At 54.3% G+C, this 13,803-nt stretch overlaps 5 protein-coding genes across 5 annotated transcripts; 3 read left to right on the forward strand and 2 right to left on the reverse strand.

Moving 5' to 3' along the window:
- Positions 1 to 1,209: 1,209 nt before the first annotated feature.
- Positions 1,210 to 4,284, forward strand: M409DRAFT_67794 (uncharacterized protein; the record flags this gene model as incomplete). The annotated part of the gene is made up of 1 exon (XM_033817552.1): positions 1,210 to 4,284. One exon carries the CDS (start codon positions 1,210 to 1,212, stop codon positions 4,282 to 4,284), a length of 3,075 nt encoding a protein of 1,024 aa, XP_033665575.1.
- A 682-nt stretch (positions 4,285 to 4,966) lies between these two features.
- Positions 4,967 to 5,928, reverse strand: M409DRAFT_67795 (uncharacterized protein; the record flags this gene model as incomplete). The annotated part of the gene is made up of 2 exons (XM_033817553.1): positions 4,967 to 5,055; positions 5,109 to 5,928. 2 exons carry the CDS (start codon positions 5,926 to 5,928, stop codon positions 4,967 to 4,969), a joined length of 909 nt encoding a protein of 302 aa, XP_033665576.1.
- Positions 5,929 to 6,335: 407 nt separating this feature from the next.
- On the forward strand, positions 6,336 to 7,544 carry M409DRAFT_67796 (uncharacterized protein; the record flags this gene model as incomplete). Its single annotated transcript, XM_033817554.1, has 1 exon — positions 6,336 to 7,544. The coding sequence occupies one exon, from the start codon at positions 6,336 to 6,338 to the stop codon at positions 7,542 to 7,544; it is 1,209 nt and encodes a 402-aa protein (XP_033665577.1).
- A 2,618-nt stretch (positions 7,545 to 10,162) lies between these two features.
- On the forward strand, positions 10,163 to 12,562 carry M409DRAFT_67797 (uncharacterized protein; the record flags this gene model as incomplete). The annotated part of the gene is made up of 2 exons (XM_033817555.1): positions 10,163 to 10,211; positions 10,407 to 12,562. 2 exons carry the CDS (start codon positions 10,163 to 10,165, stop codon positions 12,560 to 12,562), a joined length of 2,205 nt encoding a protein of 734 aa, XP_033665578.1.
- A 223-nt stretch (positions 12,563 to 12,785) lies between these two features.
- On the reverse strand, positions 12,786 to 13,763 carry M409DRAFT_56501 (uncharacterized protein; the record flags this gene model as incomplete). The annotated part of the gene is made up of 3 exons (XM_033813312.1): positions 12,786 to 13,018; positions 13,117 to 13,431; positions 13,487 to 13,763. The coding sequence occupies 3 exons, from the start codon at positions 13,761 to 13,763 to the stop codon at positions 12,786 to 12,788; spliced, it is 825 nt and encodes a 274-aa protein (XP_033665579.1).
- Positions 13,764 to 13,803: the final 40 nt, after the last annotated feature.

Raw genomic sequence — 13,803 nt, forward strand, 5'->3', positions numbered from 1 at the left:
GCGACGGTAGCTTTGCGCCTCTTCGTTTTGTGCTGTTCCACAATGATCGTGTTTCGCAGCATGCTGTGGCACCGCGTCTGTAAATCACAGGCCATCATCTATCTACGTAGCTTGCGCAGCGGAGCCTGCTCGATGCTTGGGCGCGGAAGTGTCTTCGGGGCGCATCGCTAGAGGTTCGGCGTGGAGACACTCGATGGCAGGGCTGCTCCGCTCGGACTGCTGCCAGGCTCGATGCTCAGATGATGGCGCTGCCGTTGGACGCTGCTCTGTGCCGCATCGACGGCGCCCGATACCCCCATGCCCGATGTTCAGGATGGATGCTAGCCCGGTGCTAGCGCATGCAAGTGAATGCAGGCCTGGTTCCTGCCGTCGTCCAATCCCTCTGCCCTGCGCGTGCTGCAGTAGCATCGACATCGCTGCCACCCCGATCCAGCGTGGCTGCCATTGCCGCCAGAGGCAGGGCCGGCGAAAAGCGTTGGCGTCACATTCATCAATCGCCGCCGCAGCGTGGCCCTCGACGCCTGAGCCTGATGCGCGACTGACCGACCTGCCACGCTCGGCCACTCTTCTACTTGTAGACCGTGTACCCACCCAGACCGCACTCCCGCCTTTCCAGGATGTGTCGTGCTGCTTGACGGCTACTGCGACTCTAATTTAGACCATGAAACTACGCGAATCACTTTCATGAGCACCGGCTGCCCACACCACCGCCCTGTTCGACATACCTATGTATACGGATCAGCAGCTCGCCTCGCTCGCGCGACACTCCTCTCCTCTGGCTGCGGAAGAACAACGGCTGCGTCAGGCGAACTACTCGAAGAAGACTGTCCAGAACCTAATTGAAGCGGGCTTGGTTGTGCCTGACTCAACTGCCCGCAAACCCGCCAGCGGCAGCAGGAAGAAGAAGAGTGTTGGCTTCAAGGTCAGCGTCAAAGAAGTAAGTACGAAACATCCACCAGCTTCCGGCCCGCCACCATTCGTTCTGTCTTGGCTGCAAAGCATCGATGGCTGACGATAGCGTTCTGTGTCTCAGGTCCCCGGCAAAGTCTCGTTGTCCCTCCTCAGGCCCTAAATTTGGACCAACATCTCAATAATACGACAGGGACAGCTGTGCACGTCGACAAGCTGGCCGGCCGGTCACATCTCGCCAACACCATCGCCAGGAGCTGGTCCCGCAAGTCGAAGCTCAAAGAATTGCACAACGACGAGATGTTCGCCTCCAAAGGGACCGGCCGGCGAGAGCGAACGTTCATCGGCACCAATTGTGCCGCCTGCGAGGAGCCACTGGAGCACATGCTTCGTGGCGAGCGCATACTGCAACTATCATGCGGTCATGTCGCCCACGAAGCCTGCTTCTACGAATACATCAAGGAGTTCGAGGCCGAGACGTGTCCGGACTGCCAGAAGCCTTTAGGAATCGATACCTCGCGAGGAGGTAACATCGACTTTGAGAATCTCAACAAGCTCGTGCGCAATGTCCAAACCCCAGATCTTCGGGAACGACGTGACCCTGAGTCAACACCGACAAACTATGATATGGAACCTCTTCGACGACCGAGTGTTATCAGTCAACAGGTTCCTTCTCCTCAACGGCCTTCTAGAGATCACTTATTACCTGAGCAGGTCCAAACTAGCAGCCACCGTTACGAACGATACACTTCTTCACATGCATCGCACGCATCTCACCCTTCTCATACCAGGAACGCAAGTGGTGAGACTGGAGTAGCATCAAGCAACGACTACGCCGAGACTCATCACACTGGAGGACGTCGGCACGATTACGACGTTCAATCAATGGAAGCATCCGTTAACAGCCCGAGACACATATCCAGGAATCCGATCCCCGCACCGACCGTCACTGTGCGCAGCGAGTTCCCAACCCTCAGCAAATCTCGACACCAACAAAGTCTGACCTGTTTGGTGACTGTGGAGGTAGTGGAGGGCAAATGGCATCCGAGCCCGGACGACATTCGAAGCCCACCTCCGATGCCCACAACGATCCCCGAGGAGACTTTCGAAGCCCCCCCCATGCCTTCTAGAGCACGACCTGAGGAGCCTCGACGTCTTGTCGACAGCGTGCACGAAGACATGGCTTTGGATGGAGTGAAGGATGAGCTTTTCAGGCGGGTCGACAATTGGCATGGTCTGGACTTTGAACGTTTTGGGAAGCTGGTAATGCACGGCGTCGTCAAGGTTGGCAAAGATCGACAGACATGGCAAGAGCTGGAATGCTATCTCTTCAGCGAGATGCTCATATGCGTCAAGGAGAAGAAACTCTCGGCAAACTCAAGCCAGCAATGGGATGATATGGAAGGGCCAAAACCTAAGACACGGTGCACTCTCAAGGGCTCCATCTTGATCAAACGACACTTGAAGCAGGTGGATACATCGCCCGAGGATGATGTCTTGACTTTACGACTGTCAGTCGCTGAGTTACCTGCTTTCCACCTTCAATTCAACGAGCGTCACCAGCTGGAAGTCTGGCGCAAGGCGTTGGTTAACATCAATCGGCCTGAACCTCCTCCTCAACGATTAGACTACGAGCACGACAACTCAGGGACTGATGAAGATGAATACATCTCTCGACAAGGTCGCAGAGTCTCATCAGTACCTTCATCATCGTACGGTGGAACAAGATCGCAAGCCACTGCAACAACTGAGCACACCCCTTCTCGAGATCTACGCCTTGGCACGTCGTCTATTCATGTGCCACTGGACGTTGTGGTTGTGATACCAGTCTCGGCTTCCATGCACGGCCTCAAGATGAATCTGCTCAGAGACTCTCTGCGGTTCCTCGTATCTAGTCTCGGCGAGAGGGACCGTATGGGCCTTGTCAGCTTCGGGTCAGGGGTTGGGGGTATTCCTCTGGTCGGCATGACTACCAAGTCATGGCGCGGGTGGTCAGCGGCATTGGACTCAGTCCGTCCTGTGCCTCACAAGAACTTGCGAGCGGACGTCGTCGAAGGTGCCAATGTGGCCATGGATCTGCTCATGCAACGCAAGTCTTCTAACCCTCTATCCCACATCATCCTCATCAGCGACTCGTCCAGCTCGGATCCCGAGAGCATCGACTTTGTGGTCTCACGAGCGGAAGCGGCGAAGATCTCGATCCACTCATTCGGCCTCGGACTCACCCACAAGCCAGACACCATGGTCGAGATGGCGACAAAGACTAAGGCGAGCTACACCTACGTCAAAGATTGGATGATGCTGCGAGAATGCTTGGCAGGATGTGTTGGCGCACTGCAAAGTACCTCTCACCAGAACGTCAAGCTGCGTCTACGCCTTCCAGAAGGATCACCAGCAAAGTTTGTCAAAGTGAGCGGCGCCCTGCAGGTCACGAAGCGTGCCACTGGGCGAGATGCTGAAGCATCACTCAGTGACTTGCGTTTTGGCGACAAGCGCGACATACTGGTGCAGCTTGCGATTCAGGCCGACAGCGCTACCCCTGACTCAGTACCGGCGGATCCCTGGGAAAATATCATTTCTGGTCTGGAAGCCTTGGGTCCAATGGAGCAAGAGGATACTCGCACCGTCTCCGTGGAAGAAGTTCCTCTCCTGCAGGCTGACTTGAGTTGGGGTGACATCCTGCGGGACGGCAACATGTCGCAACTTCCACGGCCGTCCTTATTGGCAATCACCATGCTGCCACCGCCGCCGAAGAAAGGCTCTTACGGCCGGCCGTTGACGCCTCCTATCCCGCCTCATCCTTCTGTTGTGCAACGACGGATGGAGCTATTGACATCGGACATGCTTTCAAGAGCGCTCGGATTGGTCTCGCGAGGTCAGAACGACAGGGCACAGCACCTCCTCGCCGAGACTCGCTCAATACTGAAAGGCCTCGGAAAAGGCGGCCTGCCTCCTCTACCCACACCACCACCTACTGGCGCCCTGCCTCCAACACCGAGATTGGGCCCAGGTTCCCCACTCGACGCACCCTTCCCGCCTCCACCATCTGGACGCCGGACTCCTTCCCCAGGCTACACCCCCAACGAGCCTCCCAGCCCCTACACGCCCGCAGCAGGCATCGACCGAGCCACCATGACCGCTCTCGACTCCGAACTAGAATCCAGCCTCGAATGGATCTGCCACCCGGCCGTCTTCGGACGCGACTCGAGGAAAGCGGTCCTGCAAGCAATCGGCGTCATCAGCTCGCAACGAGCTTACACTTTCCGCACACCCTCCGAGTCCCTCTGGGCCATCCGCGTCCCTGGCGTGCGACGTCTCGCAGACCGGAGCAGGGAGTGGCGCGAGGCGGATGATGCGCTGATGGAGGAGACTTGAACAACACCATCTTTTTTTTCTTCCCAATGGATAAACTGGATACCCCCCAATCGTTCTCCTGGATTTCCCTGTCTTGGATATTTTTTTTCTTGAGACGATGTGAAATGACTTTGACGAGAACTACAAGAAAGAATACAACACAAAACATATACAACGACATTACCCGCGGATGATTTTCCTTCTTCACCACCAACCACCAACCACCACCCGGACCTTTGTACATACCTGTACCGACCGACTACAAAAATGTTGATTTCGATTCCCCACCAATTGTTTTGGGTTTGGCCGAACTGGACATCGCGATGGAAAGCGATGTGTATTACTACGACGAACGACTGCGTTCTTTGTCTCTTGTGTGTTTTGCAATTGCAAGCAAGGCTGGAAAAGGTCTTGCGTATTACGGCGAGGAGTTTGATGGGGTCTAACAGGACGGAGAGGGATTGTGATGGAAGGCCACAGATTTTTTTGGGCCCTGTGATGTGATTTTTGAAATGATGTGGATGTGGTATGGGATCTGGGTTTGGGCTGTTTTTGTAGTCAGATACCATATTGCGGATGAATGTTTCTTTGCGGATGAATGATTTTCGCCAATCTACTTGTTTCTGTCATTCTTCACGGAGATGTTGGTAGAGTGCGGCTTCTGAGGGTGAGTCTTGACTCGAGCTCTATGGCATTTTGCTATCTAACCGATGAAGGGCATCAAGGTGCCTGTGCGCTTCCTGTAGTTCTCGTAGTCGTCGCCGAAGAACATGACGAGATGCTTTTCCTCGACTGCGGTCACACGTTAGTAAAGTCAACCCACCAAGAACCTCATCTTCACTCACTAGCAATCCTCCGATTGAAAAACTTCCACAGCACCACCGCAAACCCCACCAGACAGACTTTGTTGCCCACGAGCAGCTGCGTCCCGATCGACCACCAGAAGAACCCAAAGTAACTAGGGTGTCTAAACACCGAATAGAACCCCTTGGTCACCAGGACGTGCGTGTCCTTGCGCTCCGACTGGACGATGTGGTTGAAGTTCGTGCTCGCCTGCACCATGGCCATGCTCCTGACGAATTGTCCGATGATCACCAGTGTCAAGCCCACGGCGATGGTGGTAGGATAGACGCCGATGGCCTGGTACTCCGGGAAGAAGGCTGAGATGGTGATCTCCAGCGCCGCGAGGAGGTTCGCGATGGCGTACGCCTTGCCGTTGTTGAATAAAAGGAAGGAAGATGCCCGACACGAGGGCGTGTTATAAGCGGCCGTGGTCCAGAACTCCATGAAATGGAAAACGCTGAAACAGATTGCGAAGGCCGGGAGGCGCCACCAGCGGGATGGCTGCACGAAGACGAGGGTGATTGTTGCGCAGATGCTGAGAGCGAAGAGGGATCCTAGGACGAAGGCCTGCAGGCCTATGAAGCAGAGGTCGCGGCTTCCGCCTGGGAGGAGGGTTGGGTCGTGGGAGACGGGGTAGCTGTCGCTGGATGGGAGGGGGGTTTCCTCATCGTCGTCGTTGTTGGAGGTGCTGATTTCTGTGTCATCGTGTGAGAAAGGCTTGCTCAGTGGGACGTCGCCTTCCGCTGGGAGAGGGACTGTCGTGGGCTCCTTGATATGGCCGTTGGTGTCGACGGCGGAGCTGGTGGCCGAGAGGCGGGCCATGATGACTGATGGACGGGAAAGAAAGCTTCTTGTATGATGTTATTGTGCGAACGTCCGGTCACAGCGCATGTCAGGGAGAGAGCAAGCGCTCATATGTGCGAGAGGAAGAGGTCTTGGGAGGGTTTGGACGCATTCACTCGTTTCATTGTCCCCTTCACATGCAAGGCGACACAATATCAAGCTTTCGAGACACGCGACTTTCCCGGCGGCTGTCTTTTAGCGCGCCCGAAGTGCGGAATGTGGGGCGGCCGTTTTGAAGTTTGAGTTTGGTGAAGGGTGCGTCATTTTGTGAGAGGAAGTTGTGAAGGACGCGATTTTATCACGAGCTCGTTCGGCGACATATCGGCGGCTTTAACTCGGTTTCTCGATATGCTGAATCTCCAGACAACGCGGCGAGGACAGCAGAGATGCCGTCTATCGAAGAGAGTAAGAGGAAAGTGAAGGCCGGCTTGAGTGATGCGCCAGAAATCGACCACGATGCCATCCTTGCCAGTCTCCAAGACGAGATCGATCGCCATAATTCAGGTGACAGCACGTCGAACCGCCATCAAAGGCGCCATGATAGTAGTCGCGACAGCAGCTGCGAAGACAAGAGCCATTCCATGAGATTCCGCTTCAAGTCGCGCCATACCTCAAAACGGGAGACAGATTCGAAGAAGAGGAAACGGAAGTCGAGAGATGAGAAAGATCGGCATCATGGGCGGCGGACAAAAGATCGCGAGTCAAGTCAAGATGATGCGAAAGCAGATAGGGAAGAAGCAGCACACCCCTTCCCACGCGAGCCTACAAACCCCGATCTAGACGGGAACGTGGATGCAAACGCAGCCTTTCGCGATTCGCTCTTCGATGCGCTCGCGGACGACGAAGGGGCTGCATATTGGGAGAGCGTTTACTCCCAGCCCATCCACGTCTACGAGCGTCCGACCGTGAAGACGGCAAGAGGTGAACTGGAAGAGATGAATGACGATGAGTACGCGGCGTATGTGCAGACGAGGATGTGGGAGAAGAAGAACCCGGAAATTGTACTAGAACGGGAGCGGGCTGCAAAACAGCGGAAAGAGGAAGAGGAAGAGAGGAAGAGACAGCGGGAGGAGTTCATCAGACGAAAGGAGCGTGCAGCGTGGGACCGAGCGCAGAGAGATGGCGCGAGGAGGTTTGCTGGAGTGGGCGATGATGGAACGGACGGGTATGAGTATGTGTTCGACTTCAGCGACAGGGACACTGGTCGGTCGAAACGCTCTAAGCCTGAGCCGAACGAGTACCTTGAAGCGTGGTCCTCATACAACATTGCTTGGGACAGGCTGAAGCTGGAACTGCTGGATGAGGCCAATTCGGGGCCAAAGGACGAGAAACGACCGACTCCCTCGAAACGCATACCTTGGCCTGTACTACAACACAAACCCGTCACCAGGCCGAACATCGAAGCCTTCATGCGCCATATTCCACTGGAGCGAGATGGGAAGTCAAGGTTGCAATTGCTCAAAGCGGAACGATTGAAGTGGCATCCGGATAAAGTGCAGCAGCGATTTGTTGGAAGCGTGGACGAAGGCACTATGAAGGTAGTCACGGGTGTGTTCCAGATTGTCGATGCCTTGGTTGAGGAAGAGAGGAAGTGAGAAGGGGCAGCGGGCGGGTGATTTGGAGATCACTTATCACACACCATTGAATTCATCAGCTTGCACCACAGGGACACAATCGGGCTGCACAGCTACTATTCTTGCTCGGTCCATCTCCAACAAATGCAGACCAACAATAGACGTCACGAAGCAACTCCTCTCCCGCCACTGGTCCGCCCCAAAGACACGGATCACTTGGATCAACCCAGGGCAACTGGCGCTCCGGTGCCTCAAAGCGAGAAAGCCGTGTCGAGCCCTGATATCCAAGGCCTGCGAGAGCAAATCTTCTGTAAGCCATCCCACCCATCCAAGGTTGTGGAATGGTTCTCCCTGACACAGCTCCAGCAAACGCAGTCGTCCTCTTCCCGAAAGCCGCCCTTCCATACATGTATGGCCACCATGTCCCCCACAATGTCTTCGACATCATCACCATCCGCCGTCCCCGCGCGAAAACACCGCCTCCAGCAAGCGACTCAGCATTGACCGAGCCGCAAATCACGTACGACTGGTGTGCTTACCTCGTGTGGGGGCCTGTGACGGGTCGAGCCACAGCTGCATCTGGACCCTTTCGCACTTCAATAGAGGGTGCTCTACATGCGCTGCTAGAGTTTCTCGCTGAGAAGATCGTTCCGGGGAGGCACTTCCACATGCCGGAGAGACAGTTCGACCATGGCTCGAGGGGATGGGATGAGAATTTGTTGGGTGTGCATGGGTTGGGGTGAGAAGGAGAGTTGTATGAGGGTTGGGAATAACAAGAAGTGGATGCGTTATCAGAAGCTATCGACAACAACAATTACTTCTGGCGAACGTGTATCGTTGGAGTTTCGATGATACTCACGGGTTTCCCTCTCTGGCTTGCTGGCCGCTGAATTCGTAAAGCATCGAATCGAACGACCGTCTGTCCACATCAACATCAATAGAGGTGATTCCGCGAGCAAGCCTTAGGAAGCTCCTAAGCAGGATGTCGTAGCCTGGACACGGCGACTGTGTGACTTCGCAGAGATCCATATTATTCCCAGGCAGAATGGAGTCTGCCATGAGGGCTACCATCCAAGTTTTGGAGAGTTACGCGCTCGTTGGAGGATTGTTTGTTATCCAGACGGTGGAACTTAGGGTTGAAGCAGAACGGATGGACTACAGTATGTACGGCCGCAAAAGGGCTTATCCGTTGTGGCGGCTGTTGGGAATATGCTGAATATACCGTGTCGCACCTGTGCTCTACTTCAGGTAGCAGCTGTGCATGACCATACGATTCCAACGACGTGTCCGTCAGTCCGTGGCCAGCCAAGATCTAACACAAGCAACGCAGGATCCGTCCAACAACAGCTTTTCTTATTCATATCCTCCCATACGTGTTGATCAGCAGCTTCCCGTCATGTTGACCGGTCCTACGGTTGTTTCACGGCATATTCGTCGTGCAGCGTGTTACGCTCAAGTTACTCAAGTCATCAGCCGCCAAGATCATCGATAGCCATGGCTAGCCACAATGATCCCAGGCAACCTCTTTCTCGAGCATTGCATTGGTCAGGGACGTCCAAATAGGGCCTTTCTTGCGACCATGCCAAGTCCCCTAAAGCACATGATGCACGTGGAGCCGCGCATGGTGCAATTGAGTTTCTGAGGCGATATGCACGATGATGGAGATGTCGCGTGCCTCAGGTACAGGACAAACTGTTATTCGCCTGGAACAGTTGTTCGATGCGATGTGATGATGAATGGATCTGGTGATGTAAAAGGACTCTGGAGCCGTTGAATTTTTTGTCTGGCTACTTCCTTGGTGCTGCAAAACGCTTGCACGCTATGGACGTTCAGGGTTTCGCTTGACGGATGGGAAATGTGGATCGGGGAAAGCTTGTGTGCGAACGGTTCGGAGCGCGGAAATCTGTCGCGGAGGAGTGTTGGTTTTGATATTCATTATCATTTTTTGGAGAGGAGTAGTAATGTGCCGAGAAAAGGCCTTTTTGTTTTTGTTGTTGCGGAGCGGGTGTCTGGGGATGGCGTGATGCTTGGAACTCTTGGACGGGGAAGAACCTGTCGACGACGGGTTTCGCAGGTGTTTGACTTGGTGACGCTGCGTGGCTGTTGTTGCTGAGCGCAATCGTGCCCCTTTGTAGTACAACTTCGTAGTGCAGTGAGCGAACGAATACGACGTACGACGGACAGTTTGAGGGCGTCAGGCCATGCGCCGGCCGGCATTGTGCAGATGAAATTAGGCTTAAATAGGAGGAGATGCAGGGTTGTGCCGCAACTCGTGCGGGACCTTGTGCGGCGGCCACACGCCTGTCTCAGAACCGACTCTGCTGCTACTGTGCTGCTGCGAATGTCCTATCCTTTCCTTTCTCGTACATCAGGATCTTTCCCCTGCTTCGTCATCGATCATCGTTGCAATGCGCGAAACGTAACGATCGTCGGCAGCTGGCCAGCCCATCAAAACCCTGAGGCCGTCTTGAATTGAAAGCTTGCCAGGTGGCGGCGATTCAGGCAACTCCTCACGCGACCACCACCTCTTCATTCCTCTTCACTTCACTCGCTTCCTGACATTCACGACCACGACGGCCGACGACAGGCTCATCTTTCACCGCGCCACTGCTTCGATCCTATTGAGAACGGCACAACGAATGGCGGATCAAGTCCTGGATCGCTCCAATCGCACCTTGCACGAGCGCAGTGTGGGGAATCGCGAACCCCAGAACAGGAACCCGTCCCGACCGCAACTATATCTTCGCACGTTGCCAATACTTCGCCTGGAATGGCTCCCATCACGCAGGTGTTCTTTTCTAAGGGCTGTCATCTTGGCGGCAACTTTCATTACGCTACTCTCGCTTTTTCACCTGTCGAGCTTGCTGCCTCAGCACACAACAGACGTCATACCGCCGGGAATCTTGCCTGAAATTCAGGATGATTCAACACATCGCGTATTTCGCAGCTCGAAGGCAGCTCCTGCGAGCCACGAACTCATGCACATAAAAGCATACCAGGCTATGAGCGATGAATGTGTTGAGGAGTGGATTGTGCACCATGTATGGGGCCCGGCCTGTTCTGGAACAGACCTGAGCCAGGGGCTCACAATAGACGGGGTATGGGCATGGGTAAACGGGTCGGACCCGTTACAGATCGCCTGGCGGAATCGCTATCGACCAAACGACGGCATGACAATGGACGCGACTCACAGATATACTGAGCACAATGAGCTTCGCTACTCTATGCGCTCTGCGCTTGCGTCTCTCGGTAATCGTACTATGCGAAGGCTGCACATACTTGCTAGTGCCTATGGTCTGCCGGATGCTGTTGACGCCGATATGGCTGGACAGGTACCTGCCTGGCTTGACAAAGAAGTGGCCGCGACTGACGCCGGATCGATCAAGTTGCACCACGATGTAGACTTTTTCGCGCCAAGCGAAGCAGGGCAAACCAATTTATCGGAGCTGGAGACCTGGAAGTGGAGAAAGTCTGTTATTCCTAGCTTCAACTCGTTGGCAGTAGAATCACAGATTTACAACATCGACAACACTGCCTCTGACCAGCTGGTGTACTACAACGACGACTTTTTCACGCTGCGCAAACTTTTCGCCTCCGACTTCACTACTCCCCTATTCGGACCAGTCATCAGAACACTCACTAGAGTGACGAGCATGTACCTACCCGCGGAGAACACGATCTATCGCTGGATTCATCCAACGGGTGAAGAGTATGGCATTAAGCGCGCCGCATGGGTCCTTGGCCGGCGCTTTGGATCGCGCCCTTATTACTACATCACTCATCATCCTAGGACGCTAAGCCTTCCGCTACTCCACGAAGCCGCTCAAACGTTCCCAGACGCCTTCTCCAACACAGCAAAATCGCGGTTCCGTGCCCAGCGAGACGTCCCCCCGCCCGTTCAAGCCATTTTTCTAGGCTCGTGGTACATAGTGGAGCGCCATCGAGAGGCTTTACTATGGACCTGGGCAGTGGCGAAATGGGGCGGAACGCAAGGAGTCTTGACTGCGTCTTTGAAACGCCTTATGTTGACGGAATTGGCAGACGAGCCATGGTCGTCAGGAACAAGCCTCAAGATCGGCGTACCGATCCGTGTACCGATCGAGAAGACAAATGTCTTTCAGCAAAGCAACATCGATGTACCCAGCTCGACCGAGTATTCGTTCTCTAGCAAGGATGGCTATGCGCTCTCTTATGTCGAATCCATGTGGTTTTGGGACCGACCTCGGCACGGCTATCCAGACCTCGCGAAAGGACTCATAGAAGACCCGGATAAGATCGAGTCAGGCACTCAAACACGATTTCTGAAAAGCCCGTCACACAAGCCCGCCAAGATGTGTACGATTGTGCTCTCAACATGCTTCGGCTCAATGGTGGCAGAGGAGACGGCCAGCGAATTCTTCAAGCGTGTGGCATTCAAGCACCCAAAGTGTGGTGACTGTATCATCGCTGCACTAATCGGTGCGAGTGGCGTAACGGGCATTCACAAATTCTTACCACAGGACCACTCTGAGTCGGCTTCCAAAATACATGCTGGACTTGATGCCGTTCCTCCGCACCTGCCCTTGACGTCAGACTGGAGGACAACAAACTTTTCGATATCCCACGTTATCCCAGACGGCTCGCTTGTGCCCAGTACGAATCTGAGGACGTGGTGTGCCCGCCTCATCCAGAGGTATTCTTATGTCCTTGGGTCAACTAGCAGCGACTTTTACAAAGTGGAGAGGGCAGGCCCGCTTCTCTCGAAAACGAACGAAATAAGACGCATGGCGGAAAAAGACACGCCATCGAGCAGCCTGCATCCTGATCATGGTGTTGAGGAGTTGCCTTCTTTAGAGCAAAATGATAGCTCAGCACAACGACCAGGATCGCGTGGTTCATGGGAGTACGAGATGGGTGAGCACCGAGGGCCCCTGGCGTTTTTGTGTCTGAACGACGACATCAAAGAGACCGGCGATGGTCGCGATCGCGTCGACCAAATCTATGTCGAGTTCTTCGAAGACATGTGGCCTGAGACGATGAGTTTCGAACAGTTACCTTGATTCGTCAGTCTTTGCCATTCACCCTTCTTCACTTACATAGAGTATAATTCGGAAAATTGATAAACCAAGTCTGATATGATCGTTCTAGATTGCCTCGAGTATTCTGACAGCGCTAAGACATACGACCATAGTCGTCATGTACACTATAGCAGCATTGCCATCGATGAATAATGAACTGGTGAGTACGAACGTTGCGTACAAATATATTCCAACTGCAAGAGCCTCAATAGCTGCTTCGTACCAAGCCCATGAATTTTTGAAACGCATCTGCACGGTGGTGACCATGACCGGAACTTGGCCATACTCTGGAGGAGTCGGAGCGGTTCGTTGTGCCGGTGACTTGAGTTCTTGGCCATGGGTTTCGACGCTCGGCTTTGGCGTTGGATGGCGATATGGAAGTAACAACAAATCCAACCGCGTTCTTCGATGGCCCGGTGGATCTTGACTGTACGTGATCTTGATTTCCTTGGCCAAGAGATGAAGCAATCCGACCGCGACGATCAGTCAGCCGACGCACGCGACCGGCCAGCATACCAAGAGCCATGAGTACTCACAACGCCATGTGACCATTGACTGGAGTCCAATGACGACGTTGCGCCACAACATGACTCCTGCCAAGGCGAGGATTACAAGATCAATCGCTATGGTCCTGAGGGTGCGGATTCGGCCAGCAACTCTAGTTCGGACGACAGGAATGCGCCACTCGCGTTTTTCGGGTTGATCAGGGTTGTCGGTGGCGAGGTGTGGCAGGTGGGTTTGCAGCTGGCGGAAGAGTCCAGCAGAAGGAAGTCCGATTGCAAACACGCATGTTGCGACAGCGCGGAGAGGAGATGTGAAGGCCAACCGAACAAGTTCGAGTGGAGAAGCACCTTCAGAGGATCAGTCATGCAAGATAGGCTCTGTAATAATGGAGCATTATCTCACCTATGAGTGCCAAAATCGTGGGGAGCAGCGAAGCGATGTTCGCTCCACTTTGCATTCCCGCCGTGATGTCCGACGGTAGATTGTCAAGCGCACAGCGCAACAGGTGCGGGCATCTGTGATACCCAAACCCGGACAACGGATCGGTGTTGAGACATTCGTGAACGACGTTCTGAATTTTGGGGTCGGTGGGGTTTCCAATGGACCTTTGCAGTGCATTGGCCAAAACACCATGTAAAGATATGCCCACACAGCTAAGGAGGACCAGATTGGAGAGCATTGCGAATGCGCTTATTCTACTACCAGAACTTGGGTTCGGG

The sequence above is a fragment of the Zasmidium cellare genome (assembly GCF_010093935.1).
Source record: "Zasmidium cellare ATCC 36951 unplaced genomic scaffold M409scaffold_25, whole genome shotgun sequence".
Classification (NCBI taxonomy): domain Eukaryota; kingdom Fungi; phylum Ascomycota; class Dothideomycetes; order Mycosphaerellales; family Mycosphaerellaceae; genus Zasmidium; species Zasmidium cellare.